A 13582-nucleotide genomic window follows, 5' to 3' on the forward strand; every position below is an offset into this window, starting at 1 on the left:
TTAGACTATAGTAAGATAGAATCCTGGATGTATGACTTTGATAGCTGGAAATTCCTAGAAGTCAGTGTAAGTAAGAGGCATTTCCTGTGCCATAGTGGCAATTTCTAAGAAATGTGGATCTTTGGTAGAGGTCAAAGGCAATCCTACTGAAGCCACTGATACCTGACAGCAGAGTTTTGTCCATTTTATATGAAGGCTATGTGAGATGGGAGTTGGATGAATGTTGGAAAGCCATGCTCTATTGTTACTTCCTCTGAATCTCTGGTCATTATATTGGTCCCAGGCAACATCCACAAACATTGCCCTGGACTCTGCATGCAAAGTGCTCTGTGTAGACACTGAATTATAAGCCTCTTCTAGGTTATCTAACCAGAAGAGAATTTGTCTTACATTTCTCATCCCATTTGTTAGAATATAGAGGCAAGTCCCAGGCTTCATTTTGCTGACAGGTAATTTCTTACACCCTACGTAAGAAACTGTTTCATACACTTTTTTTATATACTTTAAATTGAACCCTAAAGCCTCCCTTTCTTCCTCTCGTGGGGTCTCCAGTCAAAGGGTCTCTTCCTGTTCCAGTGTCATTCGCTGGCTGTAGCAGTGGAAGGAAGGGCTGTAGATGTGTGTTTGACTGTTGGTCAGTCAACATGTGACCTCAGCACAGCTGGAGGGCATGTTTCTGAGCCTTCGGCCCTAAACCACACACCTCTTAGGTCCCACCTCACATCCCCTTCACCACGTGTTCCTACCAGCGGCCATTGCTATGGCAACCAGGCATAACTTGGCAGCACCTCCCCTCAACTGCACTGGCTTTCTGTCCCCAGGCTTCTCTGATGCCCTGGTGTTGGGCATCTCTGAGAACCTTTAGCCACTGTGGTGCACATGCCTACTTGGAAGTGTGAGAGAAGTAACACCCTTTACCAGTGGGGAACAGGAGTTGGTGGATAAATGTTCCTTTTTGTCCTTGTCCTACTCACAGAGCCCAAGACGGGCTCCAGTGGCATTTAGATTGTGTTCATCTTTGTTTACTCAACAAACATGAATGACGTGTTGGAGGCAGTAGGCAACAAGGGTGTCTGGTTCACTAGTCTATCCCAGGACCTGGCTCAGTGTCTGCCACATGGTAGGTGCTCCGTAAATATTTGTGGAATAATTGGCTGCTGAGAGAGGAATGAGAAGAATGCAAGTAACTCTGCACACACAGCAAAAATATTAAAATAAGTACAGAGGGCTTCCCTGGTGGCACAGTGGTTGAGAGTCCGCCTGCCGATGCAGGGGACACGGGTTCGTGCCTCGGTCCGGGAAGATCCCACATGCCACGGAGCGGCTGGGCCCGTGAGCCGTGGCCGCTGAGCCTGTGCGTCTGGAGGCCGTGCTCCGCAACGGGAGAGGCCACAACAGTGAGAGGCCCGTGTACCGCAAAAAAAAAAAAATAATAATAAGTACAGAAAGGTAGAGGACATTACAGGCAAAAGCATAGTAGCTTAAATTGCCATGACATATTTGAGGTGTGGTCAGTTGTCTGATTTGGCCAGAGTTTAGGACACATTTTGGGATTTGGGGGGCACAAATAAGAAAGCGTATTAAACACGCAGCGTGTTGAACACCGTTTGATGTTCTATACTAGTAAGTCTCAGTAGTTTGGTATAAGGATTTATAGAGGTCTGTTCCCCTCGTTCAACTGCAACCTCCGCAAGGACAGGGGCACACATATTGTAGAGTGGCTAGCATGTAGTAGGCACCAAATAAATATTGAATTTAAAAATTAATGGTTGGAGGATAGATGGATGGATGCATGATGATGGATGGTTGGTCCTGGCTATTAAGTGGGCTGAAGGAGAGGACCTTAACCAGGCCTAACTTTCAGTGTGTGGCAGGCTGCACACAATACCAAATTTCCCAGCCTATTTCTTTGCAACTAATGCAAAAACATGGCTAATATAGCTAATGTAGGCCTTTGGGAAGCAGCAGATTTTCTACTGAAGCATAGAGCAGAGCATGGAGTGTGTACACCAAGTTTCTCTGTTGCTCATGGGTTGTAAACAGCAAGGCAGCACTTCTCTGTGAAAAACACACACACATATATACAAAAATACCTCCAGCGGATAATGTGATGGGCACATTCAGCAACTACAACAAAATAAATAGGAGAGCTCACATTTCTACATTAAGGCAGAAAAAAGTTAGCTGTGTTTCCACAGTGTCTCTGTGACCTTCTTATTATTCCATTAGTTTTTGTAATAGTGTATAAAACACCAAGCTTCATGCTGACAAACACCGTATTGAAACTATTGCCGCAGTCAATCCAAACAGCCTTCTCCCATGGGTAAAATTATTATTTGGAATACAAGCAGAATGTGGTTGCTTGAGCAAGCTGAGCATAAATGAGGTAGTGATCCATAAGGTGACTCTAGTGAATTTGCAAATGTGCAACTTTTCTGGAGGCTGACACACAGCAGAAGCTCTGCATTGCCCTTTTGAGCTGGTAAGCATTTTCTAGTCTCACCACCTCTTCAGGACTTGGAAGAGTGTGGAGGATGCAGGCGTCTAAGGACAAGAGTTAACCTGACACAATGTTGACTTACCAAAAATAAAACCTTCAAATGAGATCACACTCCTATCAGTAGCTTTTTGAGCACGAAGATGATAATTCTGCTTCTTCAGGAGTTCCTTTAAGTACCTGAACTCTTGTTCCATTGGATTAAGCTTTCAGGGGCTGGGTCATTTGGGGGTATTAACTCTATCTTGGAGAGGTTGGAGAAAAGTGGTGCTGGTCTAAAAATACAGCTCCCTGAACTTTCAAACCTTCAAATCTCTTTGATTATGTGGCTTCTTTTTCTTAATCTTGAACCTGGTTTTTAAAATTTTTTTAAAAATCCATTTATTCTTTGATATCAGTAGAGTAAGTTCAAAAAGAGCAAAGATGGGTATAAAGCTTGGCATAGCTTTGTATAGAGAAGGAAGTTAAAGAGAGTCAGCGTAATGATGCTGGTATGATTGCAGCATAATGAGACGTCTGCTGAGTAGATCCAGGCACTGAGAGAGCTTCTCTGATAGTGATAGACTCCGAAAGTGACAAGCCCCAGTTTCTTCTGTGACATGGTACCAATTAGCCGATCTAAATGGGCACATATTTAAGTTTGAGGTCACGTACAGTTCTCAGAGGCTAGGCTGCCCCCAACAGCGAGGCTGTAACTCACTCTCTGTGTCATAATAGACAACAGCGGGAGAAGATCCCGGAGCTGTTTTTGAGGCCCCTTTTCCATATTTTGTGGTGTTGGGACAGGAGTCATGTTTGCTGAAGACTAAGTACATTTATCCATCACACCATTGGGAAATGCCCAGGGTCGGTTAGACTCTGAAGTTAAAAGAATGTAGGATGCTGCATTGGTACTAGGATCAGGGGAAGCTCTGTTCTCATTACATTGATTTAGCAGTGACACGGAGACTGGGCATGACCCACAGCGCCTCACTGCAGCATCGAGAAGAGGAAGAAGGCCTGTGTTGTATCCTTCTGGGTCAGCAGACCGCATATTCTGTTACCTGACTGTCCTCCCCTGTGACTGAAAAGTGCTAATACAGAGACCTTCGCCCAGGTGCAGACATTACAAGATTGGCTAATTATACAGTGTCCAGACAGGGAACTTGCCGGGCAAGGCAGCTCTTATGAGACGAACCATGAATGTCAGCCTGGAGCGAGCTGAACATGGACTCCTCAGACAGAAGTAAAGGCACATTAGCCGGGGAGCCTGTTCCACCGTGAACACAAAAGCTGTGTATATCCAATAAGGGGAGAACTGTTCCCTTAAAAACCACCGAAGAGAAAAACAACCAAGCCCCTAAAATGTGCTTGCTGTCAGCCTTCAGTATTTAAAGAGTGCGTGCTTCATTTGGGGCGCAGTCTGATACTTGTTCTCCCTTGATTTCAGCTTCAGTTTTCTCCAGCAATCATTCAGGCCGAAGTGGGACAGCTGCTGGGGCCATGCCAACCCCACATCCTGTCAGTCACCCTTCTCCGGGACATAATGTACAGGGGAGCTCCCGCAACCCCTCCTCCCAGTTACCTGCACCCACAGCTGCGGACGCGGGAGCTGAGAGGTAAGGCCATCCGTCTCTCTCTTCTAATAGGTGGCACCGCCAAACCTCCCTCCACCAAGAAGAGCTTTGACAGTTGCTGAAGTTTATTAATAATCCATTGGTGGGTTGAATTACCCAAAGGTGACATTTTAAAAGTACATGCACAAAACGCGTGAACCGAATATCTCATTATCTGTTTTATTTCTCATGGGGAAAAAAATAAAGATACTGGCAATAGCCCACTGAAGTGTCTGATGCTGGGAAAATGCATCAGAATGTTCCTGTCGTTCCTCAGGTTGTTTCAGGGACTCAATTTTAAGGTAATGTCCCTACAGGTTGACACGCTTTCCAGATGTAAGATGGTACCTTCAGCACATAGATCAGTGGTGTTATCTTAAGAATACAGCATAAAAGGGCACAGGATTTTATACACACTACCAGAAAGGGGCTGTTCACTGAATACTTTATGTTGATACTACCCTCATAAAGAGTTTCTGGAAGAAAATTTTTCAATCTTGACACTTGAGTCCCTGTCTTTGGACTGCCCAGTCCTCCAGTGGTGTGGACAGCATGCTACTTCTTTCATTCTCCTCTCCACTTGTCATCTGGCTTGAACTGACCTAGACATCCATGGGAAAAAGTTCTTGTGGGCACCCCTATGCAATCCTGGAATGGTAGGCATTTGGTAGACAAAATAATGGGTTGAATAGGCAACAGGAGTAAAAGTTTTGAATCTTTGATTTCACCAGCAGTCTGTGGTTTTGTTGGTGTTGGCCTGGTCTAGGCGTTTTTTAATGTGTTTTTAAGTCCACTAAGCCATATTTTAAAATTTTATGCCTACCCTTTATTAATACATCTGTTCATTTAATAAGCATCTGTTGAATACTTGCTATGTGTCATACATTTTGCTGAAGATGAAAAGATGATTAAAACCTGGTCCTGCCATTATAGGATTTGGTAGTGAAGACAGACATGCAAACAACATATAGTAATGCTGGTTGGATAAATGATGTAACAAAGGTGCCACAGGAGCTCTATCTGTGCCTTGGGAGGGGGAGAAAAGAAAGACAAGAGTGATCTAGACATTACAGGAAGATGAAGGCTCTTCCAGATGGATAAATGGGGAAGAGCATCCAAGGTAGCCAGAGGAACATATGTAAGACATGAGAGGGGGAAGGACACATGGAGGGAGCAAGGTGCCAGTAACTCAGATGGCATCATCAGGTAGACATGGCGGACAAAGTCAGGTGAGAATGGGTTGGCTCATGGGGAACAACCATGCTGAAGATTTTACCCCTGATCCTACTGGAAGTGAAGAACCATTATAGACCCTTTATTAGGAGAGAAACACATCAGATTGTCGTTTTAGAGAAGGAACTCAGGTGACAAGATGGTAAAGTAATTGAGGTTTGAAGCAGGGATGAAAGGGAAAATAAGAAGGAGGTTATTATAGAAGTCCTTATGAACAATATGAGGACCTGAGCTAAGGCAAAGCAGTAAGGATGGAGAATTTATTCAAGGGCTATTAGTTAGGAGGCAGCATCACTAATTATAAATATATGTGTGGGGTAAAGAGGAGGGACCAAAATTCATTCCTCAGTTACACCCCGAGACATCAAGATGGAAAATGGTGCCATTAACAAAGGAAAACAGGGTGTTGGGTAGAGGTGAGGGTGGGAAAGAAGGAATGATAATAAATGCACTGTAGGTTTTGGACTTTCAGGTGGCTGTAAAACATCCAGGTGGATGTGTCTGGTAGGCAATTGAAACATGGATCAGAATATGTTAGACTTAATCCTAACACTTCTATGTACATGGTTATGTGTAAACAAATTATTAGCCTTCTCTCACAGGATCTGTCAGCAAAGCAGTGCAAATGATAATCATCTATTAAGTTCACAGACTTGCCAGTTGTTGGATGTATTTCTGTAAGTTCAGATGAGCTTATTCATTTTAGGATTTTATTTAGATCCCAGTTGAGTTTTAAATGATATTATCCATGGGCTTTTCATCATCCCATTTCATTCTGCCTGGCCAAGCATCATACCCTCCAAGGTAGTGAAGCTAAGAAACCATCCATAGGCACCTCCTCCTCTTTGTCTCATCTTATTGGTAGTTATAAAGACTCTTTACAAGAATATAAGAAAAAAGTAATCTGTGTGTCTTCTTTTTTGTACACAGCCTTTAAAAGAATCAATGTAGAAAAAGATTTTAACCATTATTAGAGTCAAAAACAACAACAACCCAAACACCTGATTAAATCCCAGCTCTCACAGTTGCTAATTGTTTGATCGTGTTCCTTGGATGCTCCTGCTGCTTGGGTGGTTTCTGGTTTTGTTTTTAACATTTCATTTTGTTTTATTTTATGATTTTTTTTCAATTTCGTCTTTTGAATGTTGGTAACATATTAAAAAATTTCAAGAATGGCACAGTGAACACCCATATACCCTGCACCCATGTTCACCCACTGTTAACATTTTGCCACCTTCTCTCTCTCTTTCTGTCTCTTTCTCTTTCTGACTTGAGAGATCCTTTATTTGTCTGTTTGCTTGCTTGCCTGTTGTTTCTGAACCAATCTGAGAGAATATCAATGAGCTTTAACCCTAATTACTTTAGGAAAGATCTAAGAGGGACATTTTGCCTACATAATCACAATGTAATTATCACACTCAGGAAATTTAACATTGATAATGTATATTGTCTAATATGCAATCAATATTCAGATTTCCCAAATTGTGTGAATAAAGTTCTATATAGCTAGAGTTTTTTTCTTTCTTTTTGTGATCCAGGATCTAAGGATCACAGTTCTGATTTCTTTTTAGTCTTCTTTACTCTAATGAAGTTTCCCAGCTTTTAAAAAAATCATCTTCTTCTTCATTATTATTATTATTGCTTTTTTCATGACATTGACAGTTTCTAAAGAACTGAGGAGATTTATTTTGCAGAATGTTCCACAGTTTGGACTTGTCTGATTTTTTTTCTCCTTAATAAACTTGTTCGTTTTGGGCAGGAATAACACATAGGTGATGGGGTGTTCCTTAGCTCTTTTGAGCCTTTGTTTACACTCATGGGGAATTAGGATTAGATGAACCAAAGCAGGTAAAACACCTAGCTTGTTACATGGCATGAGGACAGGCAACCTTGGCATGGCTGAGAGATTCAGGTTTGTAAGGATGTTGTCAAATGATTGCAGTGGCTGATAATATAATCATGGAAGGGAAAATGGAGAGGCAGAGGAAGGTGGTGTACTTTGCATGGCTGGGTGAATGAAGTGGATATTTTCACTTTTGTGGCTTTGCCTTTTTGCTCTGCTCTCCCCACAGGATGTGAGCCCCGTTCCTATGCCAGCCCAACTGGCAGGAGCAAGGGTGTGGAGGTTTATCTCTTCCAATCAGGTTTGGAGATGAGGATGACTGGAGAAACAGCCCTGAATTATTCACTGTGTTTGCACTAATGTCCAGCATAAAAACACTAAGAGGAAATGTGCTTACCTTCCGCTTTGGGTTTATATATCTTTGCCTCTGTTTGCCTGGGAAATTCCCCAGTAAAAACCCCAGCAGTTTTCCTAACGGAAATAAGTTTATCCACTTTGCGATTTTTAGTGGGAAACTGGCATTTTTTTCCTGCTTTGCGGGCATTGATTCATCATTTATTTAGCTTTGACTTGTTAATAAAATGGGCTGAGTCACTGTCATAAGTCAGGAAAGGTCCACTACATCTATCCAGTTAACATCTGTTTCTTTGATCCTTACCACCGTAAAATAAAGTAAACGCAAGTTCTCTCAATTTGACGAGGTTCCATTTTTATTTTGAAATATTATCTGAATGACACATCGTTTCAGTGATTTAAGCCGAACTACACCACATCACCTAATGTTGATTTAAAATTAATATGGGAAGTGGTGTTTTACTGTGTCATATTGAACGAGCCAGTGGTACTTTATGACAGTGGGAACTCAGTGTCTTCGGAAATGTTAATTTATTGGGTTTCAAAGTATGTCTTTTAGACCAGAGAAAACAAACATTGATGGAAGTCCCTTTTTGAGATGGAGAAATCTTGCAATCCCAAGAATAAGTCAGCTGGATTTGTGTCACTCATCTTGTTCGAGAGCATGTTGGCTGCCTCTCCCCTTCTAAAGAAGGCCACAAATATGGTGTGCTCTGTAGCATAAGTGACAGTGTTTAGGGGACTTGTGGATTTACCAGAGTGGAGCGACATGTAAAGAGCTTCCTATGAGCCCCACCTCTGAGCCAGAGAAGACTGAAAACAAGGAAAGGATGTGCTCTGCCCGTGGAGAATGCATTCTAGTACAGGAATCAACAGCAGAGAATGTTAGGGACAATTTTTTTGGAGAAAGTAATCTAAACACCTTAACTAAATAAGGAATGTCAGTTTCTTGAATCTGTATGAAGTATTGGGAAGCCTTCCTGTTTTCCATTCATATCAGATGTGATACTGCTAGAATTCTAGGGACTTTGATATATGTGCGGTCTTTCTATGCCTTTGGGTAACCAGGCTGGTCTTCACAGATAGCATTTTCTTATTCACCATTGGGAACATATTGTAGCTTTCCTGGATGCCAAGGGGTTAAAAACAGCAATTGTTTTCTATGTCATGTCTTTGCAATTATGTAAAGTTCTTTAGCTCTAGTCAAACCAACCTGCTCACTGACTTAGCTTGGTTGTTTTCTGCATCTTAATTCAGGATCTTTCTCTACCTAAAGAGACAATAAGGATATTCCCTTATTATCTTATTCTTGACTAAATGTTATCAGCCTGGGGCTTGGCTTAGTTTTCAGCCCAGAAAGCCTCCTTGCCTCTTGCAGCTCCCCAGTTAAATCTATCTCATTTATTTTCCATTTCCCAGATGTCCACTTGCTAACTGGATTATTAGTTCTTTGAGGGCAGGAACCTAAAATTTCCTTGTAACCTCCAGGGTTCCTGTGATGCTAAGGCAGGTTTGACAAGGGAAAAGGACCAGTGAGGGGAATGCCTAGGAAACAGGGGGTCATTGCCAACTCCCACTGCCCAGGTGGGAGATTCCTAGAAAGGATTACTCCCCTTGATTCATTGGTCTGAAGGATGGTGACCTCAAAGCTCCAGTATCTTATATAACCTGCATACTTCTATACAATACGTAGTTGCTCTAATATATATGTTCACACACACACACACACACACACACACACACTGCTAGGAGTCTCTTGCCATCACCCATTGCTGGGGTTCCCTTTGCTTTCCTGTGGTCTTTTTTTTTTTTTTTTTTTTTTGCGGTATGCGGGCCTCTCACTGTTGTGGCCTCTTCCGTTGTGGAGCACAGGCTCTGGACACGCAGGCTCAGCGACCATGGCTCACGGGCCTAGCCGCTCCGCGGCATGTGAGATCTTCCCGGACCGGGGCATGAACCCGTGTCGCCTGCATCGGCAGGCAGACTCTCAACCACTGTGCCACCAGGGAAGCCCTCCTGTGGTCTTTAATACTAGATGCTCAATACTAACTATTCCCACATATTTGCATCTGTAGTATCTGAACAGCTCAAAACTAGGCCTGCTGCTTTGCTGTCCTTCCCTCCCCAGGACTTTCTTAGTAAACAGGGACACTGATATCTTCACCCACTCAGCTTTTCCATAGACACATACACATACACATTCTCTCTCTCTCTCTCCACATAATCTTTTATGTCTCTTTTTAATCTTCTAGTATGTTTGCAATAATGGCTAAAATCATACACATCATACAAAATATTAAAGTTTATCAAAATGAGGTTCATTCATTTATTAAATCATTCAGTCAGTATTTGGGCACCAGGCAATATACTGGACACTGAGGACATAGTGGTCAATGAGACTGACAGGAGCCTGGCCCTCTCAAAGCACCTAGTCCAGCAAGAGCTAACCTGGTCAATAGGTGATCATAATTTCGGGTGCTATGAAGGGGCGCTAAAGGAGGCTGAGGAGGCATACAGAAGGAGTACCTAACCCAAAATTGGGGAGGGAGGAATAGAAGAAAAACTATCTCCCTGAAATCTGAAGGTCTGTAGAACCCAGCCAGGCAACGTCATATATACAAAAGCTAAGAGGAGAGAGAGCAAGCGAGGACGGAGCTTCATAAGTAAATGTAGGAGGAGGCTCATGAGCTGCGTTAAGGTGCTTGGGCTTTACGTAGAGAACAGGCTTCTGTGTATTTGGCTAAGACAGGTACCCTGGTGACTCTGGCATACATTTCAAAGGCCTCCATATCCTGTTATCCACCCAGCAAGAGTTCAGAACATATTCTGTGCCCAACAGAAGAAGAAATGATGAAGAATGTACGAATGATCTGTCTTGTCCTCAAGCAGACAGAGGCTGTCCTTTCCATATCCTAGACTGATAAGGCAACACAATGGGTTTTGTATTATTTTCCTTTTTAACACAATTTGTAAAGACAATTTTGTCCCTTGCAATTCCAAGCTTGTAGTTTATATAGTCATGACCTATTTAAGAAGATTTTGAAGAGTCAGTGTCAAAATAAAATTACCTCCATGTTAGAGACAAAGTGCAGAACATCTGAAAGTTAGAGCTCTAATATCAATAACTTGCCCTCACTGTTCTTATCATAACAGAGAAGACTTGAGTATTATTAAGAAGTGTCCACGTTGCTGTGTGTCATAATTTAGTTGCAATTTACCCAGTGAGCACTGCTCTCAGAGGCTCCTTGATGTGTATTACAGACCCTTTCCCACGTGCATAGATAGCTGACTTATAAGGCAACAAACACTGGCAAAACAAACAAACAAACAAACAAAGCTTGTCAATCTTTATCACTGAAATAATTGAGAAAAGCCATAGTCAGAAAATAAATATAAGCCTCAAATATCCATTGTTATCAGCCTGAGTATTGGCATCTACATCATCCTCTGTTAGAGTCTATTGATAGGACGCTTACCTAATGTCATGTGGTCAAGAGCATCATTCTTTCTCTTTGGACTTCAGCACTTTACATTCAGAAAACAGTTATCCACATTTAACATGCCATTAAAGGGTCAGTTTCTTTCTAGAAAAGAGACATCCACAGATGTTCAAGATTAAGAGAGGTGGGGTCCAAAATCTACCACACACACACACCTACTTGAGAATTGCTGAATGTAACGAATGTTGTTCCTGATGTTGATGCTGTGAGCACAAAGAGGTAGAAACTTCCAATATCCTAGACTTGCAAATGGAGATTACAGCATTGTATCTTAGACGGAAAAGCTTGAGGTCCTTTTTCTGTTCTGTTTTCTTTAAATCTGTGGAAAATTCCTGGTACTTCTTGATGTTTATTCCAGGGCAGAATAGCCCACCAGTCTTAAAACTTCTTAAATATTGATCCATGACCACAGCCATGCTTCATCCTCTCTGGAAAATATCAGTTGGGTTATTGGCCTTTGGAATGACCTTTCTTTTCACAGAGATCTTCACCTTACTAATAGCTTCTTATAAATACGCCACCCTGACTCACTTGTAATAGTCACACGTACAGGGAAATTGGTGATATTTGTTACTTTCTTCTTACCTACCTAATGACTGTGAATGGCTCCTCTGGAAGAAAAATAAAACAGCAACAGCAACAACAAGGCATTGCTGAACTAGCTGCCATAGTCCACCCTGATCTATCTCTCATTTAAATTTCTGGGCAGATAACAGGATATGGAGGCCTTTGAAATGTATGCCAGAGTCACCAGGGTACCTGTCTTAGCCAAATACGCAAAAGCCTGTTCTCTACATAAAGCCCAAGCTCCTTAATGCAGTGTGGTCTGCAAAACTTTTATGAGCCTAATTGCCAGAGTCCAATATATTTCTTGATAATGGAGGAAAATAATGAGCTAGGTCTACATGGCTGTCTTCAGCTTACTATTAAAAACCTAAAAAGCCTAGGAGTCAACTTTGATTCCTCCCTTTGCCCAAGCACTTTCATATAGAATTAACCTGTAAGTCCTGTTAGCTCTGCCTTCAAATACATTTTAAGCCTAATCAGCTCCACTCTTCCACACCCAGCTCACCAGTATCCCCTCCTGTCTCAAGTACAACAGCCCCCTAACTGGTTTCCTAACATCCAGTCTTGCTTACCCACAACCTTCTACTTTCACCCTAGCAGCACACCTGGCCTTTGCTCCACACCACAACAGGAGCTGCCCTTTAACATGTAAATTGAATCGTTGAGGATTTTATGCTCACATCTGTGTTCCCACCATACTTAGAATAAAGTCCAAACTCATTTTTATAGTGTGAAAGGCAGCAGTAACCCTGAGCAGCTGATTGATGCACTTCCATCTCCACATTCTCCTTTGTGTCACTTCATGGCGAAGCAGGAGATGCTGATGTGAGCATACACGTGTCACTCCAGCAAACAAATGGCTTGACTTGTGGTTCAAGTATTCGTTCACATCAGTTTGTTTTCCATGGATTTTAAATTTTGCAATGCACTATATCATCATTTTAGATTAATTATAAGCGCACATTACAAACCATCTATTAGAAGGTCTGTAAAAGGAACTATAATTTTTAAGTGCCAATGAAGTTGTTTCACCTCTGAATGCCAAATCAGCCATCTTTATTTTGTTCCCACATTCCAAACAAATCCACTTCATGAGAAGCCCAAGATGACGTTTTTTTAGTCCCCTTGGATTTTCAATCAGGAAAGTGAGTCATGACAGTAAAAGGAATGCTTGAGGTAAAATAGAATTCCTTTTCTTGAAACCTCTACTTTAGTGCATTAGCGTGAAGCAACATGGAGTTCGCTAAGCCATTATAGTATTCAAATGTGGCAATGTGTTCTTTTCATATGCTTCCTCTGAAACAGCAAGTCATATGGAGCCAGAATTCCCAGAGTGAAAGCCCACAAGCCATTCTAGCCCGAGTCACGATATCCACATATTACAAAGTGCCTCATCTCTGATGTAGAAAAGGCTGTTCCAAGGAAAGCCTCTGCTTAATGTTTTAACAGTGTGATCTGGAAATCACCTTCATCGTTTCCCCTCTCAGGTGGGGGTAGTTGGAGAAATTGGCTCCTAAGAAACTATATCTTTTTTCAAGCGAAGGTCTGTTTGTTCAATAGTGGTGAGGACTCTATTGAAGTGAGCAGAAACCAAGAGACAAAGTTCCTTGGATTAGTCTTTTTGCCTCCTTTTCTGAGAAATAATCTTTAGTTGCTTTTCTGTTTAGTTGCAAAGAGAAAAACTTTTGTCTGTTTTAATCATCTTCCTCAGAGTAATGGTTGGAATCATTCTCCTGAAGATGTTCTCCCCCCAGAAACAGAAACTGGTTTCTGGACAAATATAATATTCAACTGGCCATTTGCACCAATTCGACAAAGGTACCATCCACCTGGACAGAAGAATTGGCACTAAGTTGGGAGCCATGTCTATGGAACCAGTGGTCTCTTCAACAGAGTATTTCTTCAACAGCAACAGCCAACATTTATTAATTATCTTTGCATAGTACTGGATGAGGTGCTGAAGATACAAAATGGTTGCAAACATCTGAGGATT

At 42.0% G+C, this 13582-nt stretch overlaps 1 protein-coding gene across 5 annotated transcripts in view; it reads left to right on the forward strand.

Moving 5' to 3' along the window:
• GLIS3 (GLIS family zinc finger 3) overlaps nt 1-13582 on the forward strand; it is a 533841-nt gene that overhangs the window by 473248 nt on the left and 47011 nt on the right. For all 5 annotated transcript variants that reach the window (XM_082612473.1, XM_082612471.1, XM_082612472.1 and 2 more), the window contains one exon: nt 3927-4095. In XM_082612473.1, coding sequence (XP_082468599.1) covers nt 3927-4095 — 169 coding nt within the window. The remainder of the gene's footprint in view (nt 1-3926; nt 4096-13582) is intronic.

This window comes from Mesoplodon mirus (genome assembly GCF_964341445.2).
Source record: "Mesoplodon mirus genome assembly, chromosome: 1".
NCBI classification, from domain to species: Eukaryota; Metazoa; Chordata; class Mammalia; order Artiodactyla; family Ziphiidae; genus Mesoplodon; species Mesoplodon mirus.